Source organism: Paralichthys olivaceus, chromosome 8 (assembly GCF_024713975.1).
Source record: "Paralichthys olivaceus isolate ysfri-2021 chromosome 8, ASM2471397v2, whole genome shotgun sequence".
NCBI classification, from domain to species: Eukaryota; Metazoa; Chordata; class Actinopteri; order Pleuronectiformes; family Paralichthyidae; genus Paralichthys; species Paralichthys olivaceus.
The window spans coordinates 16,249,638-16,263,531 of NC_091100.1; the positions used below are offsets into that span (position 1 = coordinate 16,249,638).

At 40.3% G+C, this 13,894-nt stretch overlaps 1 protein-coding gene across 2 annotated transcripts in view; it reads left to right on the top strand.

The window, feature by feature from the left end:
• The first annotated feature begins 3 nt into the window (after positions 1-3).
• The window catches only part of prkcaa (protein kinase C, alpha, a), a 131,213-nt gene continuing 117,322 nt past the window's right edge, over positions 4-13,894 (top strand). For both annotated transcript variants that reach the window (XM_020084251.2, XM_020084253.2), the window contains exons 1-2: positions 4-170; positions 2,974-3,005. In XM_020084251.2, the coding sequence (XP_019939810.2) occupies positions 4-170; positions 2,974-3,005 (199 nt within the window). The remainder of the gene's footprint in view (positions 171-2,973; positions 3,006-13,894) is intronic.

Sequence of the window (13,894 nt, forward strand, 5' to 3'; positions counted from 1 at the left end):
GACATGGCCGATGGAAGTTTCAACGAGTCGTCCACCGCGGACGTAGCGAATCGCTTCGCCCGCAAAGGAGCTCTGAGGCAGAAAAACGTCCACGAGGTGAAGAACCACAAATTCATCGCTCGGTTCTTCAAGCAGCCGACTTTCTGCAGCCACTGCACCGACTTCATCTGGTGAGTCTTCCGCCTCAACACCCCCTCCACCCCCTGACTGCTGCTGCCGCCGCTGCCTGTTGCTCTCAGGACACAACTTGAGTGGATGATGTAACTTCAGGTCGAACTTTTTCCTTCATGATCCTGCAGCCTGCTCACATCTGGCAGAGTTGACTCACCATGAAAGTATAGTTTCACGCCCAAACTGTGGAGATGTGTCCGGGCTGCGTGACACATGGGAGGAGCTGCTGTCAGTGTTGTGACAGTGATCATTAAACAGGTTGTAGGCTGAGGATTGTCTGGATTGTACATATCGATCTCAAAACCTCAAAAAGAAAAACAAATTAGACGATAGAAATATAATGCAGGTAGCAGCGTGGGGACACCATTGTCCCTTTCAGTCTTCATTAATTGTTAATATTGGCTGTGTTAAAGGGATGGTTCACAGAAAAATGAAAATTCACTCACCATCTACTCAGCACTGTGCTGGAGTAGATGGGGGCGTGAGGGGTGACATGTGACATGAGTCCACAAAACACTTCAGGAGTTTCGGTGGTAAACAGCGCTGCAGCCAAATCCAATTGAAAGTGAAAAACCTCAACATAAAAAAACCCAAAAGGCCTCCATGCAGCTGCTGTGGTGTCATCCAATTGTTCGAAAGCCCCGACATTTACAGCGTGTTTTCAGCCTAAATGTCCGCTGTGATCCATGCACAAGCGTGGCTCTGAAGGAGAGCAGTGGACTTTTGGCTAAAAACAGTGTTAATGACGCCGGTTACAGTCGGGACAGTGGTGAGTAAATAATGAGTGAATTTTAATTTTTGGGTGAACTATCCCTTTATTGCATATGGCATGAAAGGTGTATATTTTACACTGTGTAAACAAAATTAGCCCTCTCAGTATGTTCAGGACAATAAACCCCAACACATACAATGAGTCTTTTATGATCATTACACTAATGCATTCCACATATTTATGAGGTCCTGGCTTCACATTTGTATATTATACTATTTAACATCATAATGACCCATTTTCCCATATCTGACATGTAACCTACATACCTACAAATGCACATGTTTTTCTGGGTTTCCTGTAGTGGCACTTTTTCTGTGTAATGGAACCCATAAACCTAATGTTTATATCTGAATTGGTGTTGAAGGGAAGTGAAAAAAAAACAGAATTCAACCACACTCTGATCGAGAGCTTGTGAACAAATATGTTTTTGAGTCTAGTAATAAAAGGAAATACCGTTACTGCAGAAATATACTGAGGTGTGAGAAATGAGAAATATTTAAATGAAAGCAATCGTTTTTATTATTGTGGTCCCGGAAAATCCCAGAATCACCTTGAATGATGTCTAAATACAATATAATGTTGCGACTAAATGCGACTAAATGATACCAGCTCCACTCTTTCTGTTGCCTTCTCACCCCGGAGCCGTGCCTGCAGAGGTTGGGCCTGGTTACGTTCTTTGGGTGACTAATAGGTTTCCTTGTCTCTGAAGCTTTTAAAGCCTCCATCTAAAGCCACGGGTTTGTTTTTTTGTACTTACTGGTGAAGGACGACTTGAGCGGTTATTGATGAGAAACTCTTTTCATAAATTCTGCAGCTTCACTGGCAGCGCAGAGCCTCAGCGGAAAAACACTTCACCTTCTTCTGCAGTGAAATGTTTCATTATATGCACATGATGCCTTTATGCCACAGTTTTTTCCATGGACGGAGAGAAAAAATGTTACGGAAAGTGTGACTAAGCCGGAGTTTCTCAGTGTTACATGTAGAATCTGTCCACTCCTCAGAGTCTTGAACACAGTCATCAGACTTCCGATGTCTTTAAACACTGTTAGATATCACCTCTCAGACTTTGTCTCCACTTTAGCTTTAGGTGATTAAAATGTTTTATTTGTGGAGTAATAATCTGTTAACTGTGAGAGGTATAAACCTACGTTGCACCCCAAGTTGCAGTCCTCTGTGGGTGCAGGTGGGAGTGTGATGTCAGATCCCTTCATTGCTGGTGGCTTATGACCTCGACAGTTTTACAGCGTGACCTCTGCCCTGCCAAACACCGCCCCTGAGCCAAGCACAAGCTCGCTACATCCTGAAACTTAAAACTGATGCCTTGTCGTTTGAATGAGCACGTCTTCGTTTGGGTTTCGATGTTAATCAACAAGTTCTGGAATTTTCATTGGTCTGTATTTGAATTGTATTTGTATTTGAATGCACAATATACACTGTATACATATGTGTGTGTATTTTGATGTGTATACACATCTAAAACCCCTCCACATAAAGTACGTGGACATAGATGAACATTAAACCCTTATGTGTTTGTGTGAAACCCTGTGTGCGATCATATGACGCGTAGTCTGTTTGACTTCATTCTGAAACTGTTGGATTTGGTTCAGGCTTATAGCTGAGCAGTAAAGTTCCTCCATGCCAAACCTCAGAAAACCATTTCCTCATGGATGTGGCTTTGTGCACAGCGGCATTGTTGCCCTGCTGGAAAAGGAAGGGCCTTTCCTAAAAGTGTGAGCATGAAGCTGGAGGAACACTAGTGTCTAGAATATCACTGTGTGTATTGTATTAACATTGTGCTCTCAGTGGAACTAAGAAAATGTGATCTTAAAGTTAAGATGTATTTATTGAAATGTTTATTTTATTGATTTGATTGATTGAAAGCAGTTTTCTGGTTAAGTAGTTGCATGCAAATTATGCAATACACACTTTCCCTGGAATTAACAAACATAACTATGTTTCTATGACTGGATTTACTAGGAAGGCACACATGAGAGAATACATATTGAATTCTGCTTTCTTTGTTTTCACAGGGGATTTGGAAAACAAGGATTCCAGTGCCAAGGTAAAAACCAAACTGACATGATGTGACTCATTCAAATATTATGAGAGCTGTTTGCATCTCTCTCTCTGTGTGTGTGTGTGTGTGTGTGTGTGTGTGACAGTGTTTTATGTATAAGCTGTTTGAATGCTAGTGTTTTTTTTGTGTTTGCACATCTTGTGGTATTTCTATTAGACTGTTGCTGTCATGCAAACCCTCTCATTTAAATTTTTCTTCTGTGGTGTTTGCTGCAAAGACACCCGCTCCATTTCTCTTTTAAAGTTAACGTAAGAGAAGGATCTTTAATGGTCTGTGAATGCACCTTAATCGTGTGGCCAGAAGGAAATGAGCCTACAATAATATTGTCTTTCATTATTTTAGATATGTTTTTATGTTTATCTCTTTGTTCTTATATAATGAGTTAACACTTTTGATATATTACACTTCAAGCAGCCCCCTTGAGCTTGTTGCTTGGTACTCGGTTCGATAAATGGAGTCAAATGTGGTGTTAACTGCTTCCGCTCAGTAAAAACGGGCCTGTTGTAAAGGCTCAGTGAGTTTTTGTTGGTCATAAGCTAAAGACTGAGGGATGACAGGTGTTTTAGAAAAGGTGAAACAGGAAGTGAAGGAGCAGACATGAGAGACGGAGCACAAATTGCACAAATAAGGGAAGATGTCACGGCTCACATCCAGCTCCCCAGTCACCAACCTCACGCTGAAGGTGGATTTCAATCAACCTGCCATTTTGAGTTTCAGCATGCATCAACTCCCAGAATTCCTCATCTGATGTGGAAACTTTGGGGCTTGCCAAAGTCAGACTCTGGCTGCGAATGCCCCAGGTAACAGAGCAGATGATGTCAAAGTCCTGTTTCACTTCGTTATAGACACTTTTGCACTGTTTTCACACATCTGTCTCTTCAGTATATACAACACCTGTCTTTTCAGCATATACAGCACAAGAGACATTGAAAGGTTAGAGTGAGTTGTAAGATTTTCTTTTGTGTACAGACTAAAGAGAAATCGCTGAATTAAAGTTTAGGTTTTGTAAAAAACGTGAGTGTTCCTCCCTAAAAACACATTGTGTGAACCCTTGAGGTCTAACAAATGTATATTCATAGTAAATTTCGTATATAATATTAAAAATACATGTATATTATATATAAGTGTATTTCCTCATAAAACATTTGCAAAGCCACATTTTTATCCTGCATTGTTTTCATCCGTGTTTGTTTGCAGTTTGTTAAATGGTCACAGCACATCTCTGCATCCTCTTGCGTACTACAACAGAATCAGTGATACATTCATTACCCTGTGCATCAGCATAACATCAGAATTTTACTTAGTAAGACTCTGTATCTCCTGAGCAGGTTTGGTTTTAAGCTGTGGTATGTCTGCCTGCTGAGAGCTGTATGCTAGCCACATGAACTTGCGGAGCAAAAACAGTATCTACTAAGTTTATGGTGAATTCCTGCCCCTCTGCAGAGGATGCTAAACTTTATGGATGTTTTAAAGGGCCACTTTGTGTGAGAGTGTAGAGACAGATGTTGACAGCAGGGCAAAGAGCGCTACACACAGCTCTACAAAAAGCAATGGGTAAAAACCCGAAGTTAGAGATCTTTTATGTTGTGTACTTTTTTTTCAATTATTTTGAAACTGGTTGGTCTCATATTTTGTGTTTGAGAAAATTAACACTCCCATTCCAATGAAAATGAAATGGAAGCTGGATTTTGAATAAAGTTTCCTCTGACATTAGTTGTCAACATAGTTTTTAAAGTTGTATGGTCGTGTAGTTTCTGTCATCAGGAGAGTCCAAACAGTAAAACATTATATCCAGTGAAAGACTTGATTTGAAATAATGAGGATTGATTTCTACTTAGTGAGTTGTTCTGTAGCACAGGAGACCGTCTCTCTCTGTTGGAAACTTAAAGATAAACACTTTCCGTGGAAGACATTTGATCTCAATGATCTCTAATCTCCTGAGAGTGTCGGAGTGAGTGAGACACACAGAGGTCTTCACTGAGTCATTACTTATCATACTAACACACTTAGATGATTCATTGTGTTTCGTGTGTGTGTCAGGACCTTTAAATGTTTGAACATACATTATCGAAGCAAGTGCATTAACCCATGTCTGCATGTGAATCCATCAACAGCCCTACACCCAATCGTCTATGTGATTTCCCACACACTGTGGTGAAACCAGGCTCAGAAGTGAGTCAGTCCAAGGTGTCAGAGTGTTGACACCTTAGCATGTTTATGCATAAGCTGACATTTTCATCACCCCCCCCCCTCCTCTGAGTTGTCATTTCCATCCTCCCTCATTGTTACTATCACAGCCTTTGATACATGAGATCATAAATTGAATGATTACAAGGACGCCAGAGAAAGGAGTGCTGCATAAAACAACCTGAGCTCTGCAGTTTTCTTTTTTTGTTGTTGTGTCAAACACTGAGGCTTTCAACCACATTGAAACACCTTTATTCTTCTCCCACCATAAATCCATGCTTGGACCCCTTAAATAAATAATGTCTGCCTTATCTGGAGGAAGTTGATTGGTTACACTGCAGCTATTCGAAGAGGGAAAGGTCCCCACTTTATAATACAGTATCTGTTTAGACATAAATTATTAAACCTAAGCTTCAATAAAAATGAGGGTCAGGTCCTCCAGTGGAGAAAGAGAGAGCCGCGCAGTCAATACTTGAAAATGACAAAGTGATAAACTGGAGAGTGGCATTTCTGTAACAAGAGTGACATTTAGTTTTTCAGCTCTGCTAAATGTCCCTTTTCCAAGAATAGGGTGGGCTCAGATGGTGTAACAGCACATGTATCGTTTATAGTGCTGTGAGCTGGAAGTTGTAGATTTGAATGCTCATGTGATTATTATTTTTTAACAAATGTATCATCTCAAACTGATAATTAAAGCTGAAGTCATTTCCATTAATAGAAAATGAGTCTCTCTTTTGATGAACAATTTATACTTTAAGTAATTTTTCACGAAAAAATCCTAGAGAATGTAATTGATTTTAGTTTAACCGGATTTTGGTTTTCTTCGAGATCTATAATAAATTGAATATATTTTGCTTTTGAACAGTTAATATATATTGGATATAGTTGGGCATTCAAATCATCAGCTTATTTACATAAACCTGTGTAGATGCAGGTGAAAAAATCAAACCTCAGTCAACATGACACATGCAGTGAAATGTTAGAGCAAAGTTAGTGTTGTGGTAACAAACAAGCCTGTCACCTTTCAAGATAGTATCGTCATTTTGAACCGTCTGTCTGTCGTCTACTGGATGCTTTTCCTGTGGAGTCATATTTCAAGGCCCTGCTCTGCTGCCATCGGTTCATGCAGAGGTGTATCTCAAATCACCATTTAGTTGACTTTTGGACAGAATCACATTCTTTGGAAACGTAGCTGTCGGTAGTTGGTGGCTTCTCATTTGGATTTGATTCTTGAAGATCTGATTTGCCAAGCGTTTAATCTAACAGAGTAATCCTGCTCTGTGACCTGGTTCAGCTTCGTCCAGCTAAACACATTCATAGTTAGCCCCAGTGTGTCGTTGTCCATTGAGCCGCTCTTCTTATGTGCCGGGGGTCTAGTGCATGCTTCGATGGCATGTGAGCAAACACTCTGAGAAGTGTTGACCTGTTTTCAGTGAACTTTGAAGTTTGCCTTTTACATATGAGGAATGCAGCACAAACATTCTGGAAAATGTCTGGAGCAACTGACTCTGAATATTAATAACTTTATTTTGACCTGTCTAGGAAGTTCAGGATTTCTGCAATAAAATAACTCATCTATAGCTTGTTTTATACTTCATGCGTCCACAAATTTTTGACATTTTGTCATCAGAGGGTATATGTGACAGTGTACCCACCAATTTGGGCACATCTGTACAAGACTGGGCACTAACTGTACATGAGCTCTGCTACACCACAAGCAGAGAGGCTGTGTGAGACGACCGCTGCTGCCTTCACATGGAAAGTGTCCTTCAAAAAGACTCCAAGCGGAGTATAATTCAAACAACTATGGGTCTGGTCCCGAGTATAACTGAGGCCTAACAGGATGTAGTTGATATCATGAGGTCATTACGCCCTGTGACTGTAAGCTAAAACACAAATCAATTAGGGGACATTCTATCCTGCAGTTTGATCCTGTATCAGATTTTATTAATAACAATCTTTTTAGTCCATTGAACTTGGCTAATGCTCCTTCTTGTATCTCTTCATGGACATGAAGCAGGAAATCGTCTCTTAGATTCTACAACTTTGGCTCATTGATAAAATTATTATATTATTATTATTATATTATATTATCTGGTGTTAGAGGTGATGTTCTTGATATTCCAGTAGCAACTCTCATTTTCTGCTCCTCGTAACGCAGATGATTACTTGAGTTTCTTGAGGAGTACCTTGGAGTTCCTCGGTGGATTGGACATTTATTTGTGGACTATAGCCAACTGAATCCCACCTGGGGATTTTCTTTGTTCTCTGCTGCACAAGATGAGTAACTAATGACATCTGCTCTCATCTCCCAGAAGTGATGTCTAGCCATACCAGTGAAGTGAGGACATACGCAGACCAATGATGATGGCGTTTTGACCATTGTCATGTAATTTTTGGCACATGTTCGCCTGCCTGCCAATTGTTAATTGGATATGAGGATTTGGTCTAATCACACAGTCCTCCAGGCCTTTATCACAATAAATGTTACATTAGTATTTCTTTCAAGTTTAAACTCTTTGTTTTGAGCAGAGAATGACACTTGACGAACAAATAGTTTTTCAAATCTGAGGTAGATTAATTATGTGTTATACAATCTGAGAGCCCGTCGGCTATCGTCTGATGATGAATTAGCTCTGGGGGCAACGGCCAAAGACTCTGTCTTCCATTTCCTGTACACTATTTGTAGTCCGACTAGTTCCTTTCATCACAGGAATCAAATGTTTCTCCACAAAAAACACAATTAGCGGTATTTCAGATCCAGATACCATTTAGGCTAATCTATATTATATTATATTACAATTTCAAGATCAGATGTCACCTGTTTGTAACACTGATCTGCGCCTTTGTGAGGAACTCATGCATATCTCTGCAGCATGACAAGTCAAGACAAACTTTTTAACTGTGTTTATTGTGTTTCGGTTGTCAGCTGAAGACATTACAAAACATCTATGAAATGCACAACCAATATATTTAATATGTGCAAATTTGAAAATGTTTTTTTAAGAGAGGTGTGGGTCTTTTCTTCTGACAAATGCAGAGCAGTTGTTTTAACTTAGTAGTGTAATAACAGTTAGGAGAGAACTGCCAAGATGGAACACTGAGGTACTACTTAATTTGGATTGTAAGTGTCCCCTTCAGATTCTGGGCATGCCAAAATTTTTTTCCCCCCAATTTGTTAGTTGACCCACACAAATACAGGGAAGTGATGCAAGTTTCAGACAAAAAAAGCACCAAGCGTAGGCATCTTTTTCCATTTCTGTAGCAAATTCAGCCATGGAAGGCTTTAGTGGGATTTAATTCCATCGTTTGATCCTTGATTCTGAGTAGGAAATTTGTAATTGAGACATGAAAGCTCAGTTTACTGTCTTCATCGTCAGCCCCCAGCCTCAGTCATGACTGTGAAACCAGGGACCACTCTGCCACATGTGCCTCTTCATCTATACCACCTCATTGTTCATGCCTTTGTCTGTGCTATCACCTCTGTTGCCCCCCCCCCACTTCTGTTGTAAAGCTGCAGAACAAAGATGCAGATTCAAGGCCGCCAGCTTTGATGCTGACCAGCTGAATTTTGCAACATTAGCAGGTGTGCTACCAGCTTTCTTTGTTTTTGTATCTTTTCATCTCTCTTTGCATGTAAAGTGGAAGCTACATCGGACACACATGTAAACTCAGACTGGGTAAAAATAACAGTTTTATAAACTTACACAGTGTATGGAGAGCCGGAGGAAAGGGCGGGGTATTAAAAGACCCAAAATGAAAACTGTAAGTGAACTACTTGATCACTATAACCCAATTATTCAACAGAATTTGAATAGGAACTATTATGTCCCGAGCTATTTGATCCATATTAATGGTTGATCTATATCCGGTTCCCACTGTATTTGCTTGTTTCTCTGCTTGTCCTCTGCTTGCCAGAAAACTGCTCTCTACAGTGCACTCTGCCCTGACTGGCAGCCCATGGGGTTGCTCCTATATAAGTACTTTAATTATCTCTTTATACACAAACACTCACTTTTCTAATTCTGTCAGCTCCTGTTGGAGGAGCAGAGAAAACTAAGCAAGCAGGTATTTGGTCTGTGCTGTTATATATCTGCTGATACAGCAATGTTGCACGTCTCAGGGTTAACATGTTCCAGCTACTTCGTTCTTGATCCTCTTAAGACCCAATGTTCGATTCTAATCAAGGTTTAAAAAAACTGTTTGAAATGGAGCAGAGCAGAGAAGAGGCACCGTGGCACATGTGTGAAAGTGTGTGTGCACATGTGTGTTTATGGGGCATAGAGGGAAGGGGGCAGAGTTCACGGCTGACTATATTTAGAGTGGCTCCTCGGTCCCCTGAAGAAATCCAATGCTATGCATAGGGTTTCTGTTTACATGAGGACACTTGCTCTGTCGTTTTAGATGGCCATGGTGTGATTACGTAACGCCTTTGTCTGGGAACGTGCACGTTATGGAAAAACTTCAAAGCGACTTGATGACAAACCACGCTCATTGTGGCACTGTTTTTTCACTTTACCATTTGGAATATGGTTATTTCTTCTTACAGACACTTTAACGCAGCATATGCTATATGGACTAGAGTATGTTACTTTATTTAAAGCCACTGAAGCTGTTTTTTAAAGATTTAGTTTAGCTGTCTTGTACACACAAAAGACTGAAGCACACTCACAAATCCAGTTCAGTCAGTTAAAGGACAAAGCAGTAAACTGACAGACTGACAAATGTGCATAAAAAAAGTGGAAGACAGTGGAATATAACCATGAACAAAAAATGTGCATCTCATTAGCCCTTATGTGCAGAAAATACACAACTTTTATCATTAATTTCTTACTTCACACTTTCAATGTTACAAAATACCTGTTACCACCAAACAAAGAGTTGCATCTTTTTTTTAAAATGACTGAATTTGTATTAAACAGTATAAGTGTAACACCAGTGTCATCCCTGGAACAAGAATAGAAAATAGAAGTGGCACTACCATAAGTGACACCTTTAAATCATACACTGTGATCATGAGCACAACCTGTGCAGGGCTTATTGGTGACTGTAGAGGGACACAGGGAGAGATATGGCCCTCCAGACCGTGACAATAATAACTAATGCTGCCCCAGCGAATCCCAAGCATTAAAACTCCTAAGTCCTAAAGCCTCCTCGGCTGTCAAAGGCTCACCACTCTGATTTCATGCTCACCATCTAAAGTTCAGTTAACACAGCTTCTAGCTATTACTTTTTTCATTTTTTCCAGTAAACACAAAAACTATTTCTGTCAAGTCAACATTAATGAGACAGCGAGTTGTACTTGCTGGTGGTGATATTAATGTGAAATGATTACGGTACATGTTCTGGAGGCCGGGAACTCACTAGCAAATAGTCAGATGATAAAATGAACAGCAAGACAAAACACTTAAAAGCCACAAAAGCTCTTAAACAACCTCATTAACCAGGTCCTGCTCATTTTTGTCTGGCTGGTCGATGGTCATTCAGTCTTCAGCTGGAGAGACAGCATTAACCTGCTGGATAAATATGGGCAGCAGCATCAGCTTACTACTGATACATAAATCTAAGGAGGTCTTTGGCAGTGCTCTGTATTTAAAGGAGACATGTTATGCTCATCGCTGTCCACTGTCATTGCTGCAGCTCCTTTCGTTAGCCTCTGTCTGACAACCTTTTTTGCTCCTGTCTCTTTAAACGCCTCTTGATACAGCCCAGACTGCTGTGATTGGCCAGCTGGCCTGCTCTGTTGTGATTGGTCAACAGCTTCCAGCGCATAGAGGAAATATCAGTCTCTGCTCTCGCTTTACTTGGATGAGATGATTTCAGACTACCACTGACCTCGGTCTTTTAAACTTTGCAGCGTTTTTACATAAACAAACCTAGAACACACTAGAGGAAAGAAAAACTGAAGTCTTCTTTAAGTTAGTCAGAAAAATCATAATGATCACAAAGGAAGGTATTTAAATGATCGAGATGTGAGGCAAATAACAACACAACACAACACAAGGTCTTCCCTATGTTCTCTTCTATGTGTTGTCAGACCACATCGAGCAGAAAGAACAGTGTCGTGGTTCTACAGGAGGAATGTTAATGGGATCCAGCGTCATTCTTCCAAAAAAGTGAAGCAATAACCTCAGGTATCCATCTATAACCAAGCTAACATGTACAAGTTGTTTAAAAGATTTTCTGGTTTTGGCCCATGTAGAACATTTTATCAGTAAAAACTTTTTGGGTGCCATTTTCTACAAAGCTGTCGATTTGCTGTATACTCTTAAGAAAAAAACTTAGCTGATGAACCTTGACTATTTGGACGACTGTCTTGGGAATACTGGATGCTGTCAACTGGCAGTGCTGATGCCGGTGTTTACCGTTTGTCAAAATCTGCACCAGAGGATTATGTGTTTTTGATCTGCAGAGGTTTGAATAAAAAACAATGTGAGGCTGGTGGCTAAAATATGTCAAGAATAATGGTTTTACACATAGTTCTCAGTTAGATGTTTTGTCATTACGCCTCAGAGGAATAAAGCCTTAATGAAAACATTGGAATGTGAATTGGATGCTCTGGCTTGCTCCTGATCAGAGGCAGCTTTGCCAAAGTAAGAGTCCGACCACTTTGGACTTCCCTGAAAACCTCTCATCTCTCTTCCTGCTTCTCGACAATCAATTCAGACCAGCTGCATTAAGATTAGACTAATCCATCATAGGGGTCTGCATTATTTATCAGCTGAATTTCCACCATGCATTTGGGAGGAATATGCTTCAAAATGTGCCTCGTATTTCTAACGTGTTTGGCACTGTGTACGCTGGTGTTTGCACAGGGAAATGCTGCTGTTTATCATATTTTGTCAGTCTCAAGGGAATTAGCTGGAATATGTAAATCCCAGTGCTTACAGAATGAGCATTCATTACAAAAATTGCCCTTAACTGAGCATTGATGTGGAGTCAAATGTTTGAAATGGTGTCCTGATGCTTGTTGCTCTCTCACTACAGTGGCTCTCTGTGCGTCCCAGTTTGTATTAGATTACCTTCTGGGCTTCCATGGAGACCTGGAAGACACGTTGATGCAAATCTGCTTTTCTCTTGGCACAGGAAGTTTCCTGCATGGGGGGAAATGCATCCCCTGACACCTGCATGTCTTGAGATAATAGAGCCACATTTAGTTCCTGATTGCATGCTGTCATCATGTTGCCCAAATCTGTTTCACAGTTTGATGAGGGGATTTGAGTGCAGGAGGGGACTGACTGAGCAGTCCCAGGTGGGTGATGTCCACGTCCCTGCTGTCATGTCGATGTCACATGGATTTTGGATGGTCAGAGTTTTCTATCTCTTGCTGTCCATTGAAAGACACAGCTATGGAAAAGCATTACGAGTTGTTTTAGTCGGATTGTGACATACAACTTGTAGCTCCAGGATTTGTTATCTGGCATATTTCCTCAAATCCTGGATTTAACCTTACTGGCATTAGCCCTCTTTACAAGTGACTAATACAACAAACTTCATGTTTTATCTTGTTTAGTGTGTGTGGGTATTTGTAACTGTTACATTATCTTATGTGCACATTTATAGCAACAACAAAGATAGTATTTTAAAAATAGTAATGCCTTTGTTTAATGATGGATTTTGCAATTCTATGTAATATAGTTTGATACTGGAGAAAATTTGGGCTCCTACTCTTCTCATGCAAGTGTTCATCCAAGAGACTGACAGACATTTACGTGACTGACTGACACGCACGTACACCCACACACCCACACACACGCACACACACACACGCATATATATTTACACCTCTGCGCCTGACGATGAATTAGCCTCTGGGGGCAACGGCCAAAAACTCTGTCTTCTGTTCCCCGTAAACTATTTGTAGTCTGACTAGTTCCTTTTATCACAGGTGTCAAATGTTTCTCCACAAAAAACACAATTATATATATTGTAGGTTTTCACTTTCTAATATTGGCACCTAAAAATCCACATCAGTTGAGTTCTTGTTTGCAAAGTGCTTTACCTTATAAATGAATACAAATTCAAGGGACTTATTTAAACATGTGACTGTGTCGATAATATTGTGGATTTTACACTCAGGAAATGTGAAAAGAATAAAGTTATATAAAACATAGTCAGAGTTGACAAACAGCTGTTTTGTGTTTTTCTGTCCCACTGTTGGGGTGATTTGAACCATGTGGAGTATTGCTCATTTGCTTCTGTTGGAGGAGTGCGACATTTAATGGAAACCAGAATGCAGCAATGCAGTCTCTTAAAGTGGCCATTTTAGCTGCTGCCCTCCCTTGCCATAGTATCAGCAGTACTTAATTTTAAACAACAGATCCCAAATACATTTTTGGTGACTGTGTATGGAACTTGATTTGTAAAGGTGTATTATGCATGAATGAGTGTATGGCTGTATTGATGCATGTGGAAGACATTGCTGTTGCTTGGAAAGTGTACCCATCTAAAGTTAGATGAAAGGGAAAACCCTGCCAGCAGCTTTGTATTTTGGCATCTGCTCTGTGATTGCTCAGGAACCTGGAGCTTCTGCAGGAGGAAGCGTTTGGCAGCTTGGTCACAATCTACTCAGACTGAGTTCATGCAGATGCAGCATGTTGAGCCAAACTCTCAGCTCTTATTGTTTCCCCCCTTTGGCTCATCCAGAATTTTTACAGTTGAAATTAACTTCTTGTAGCTTGTTTGAC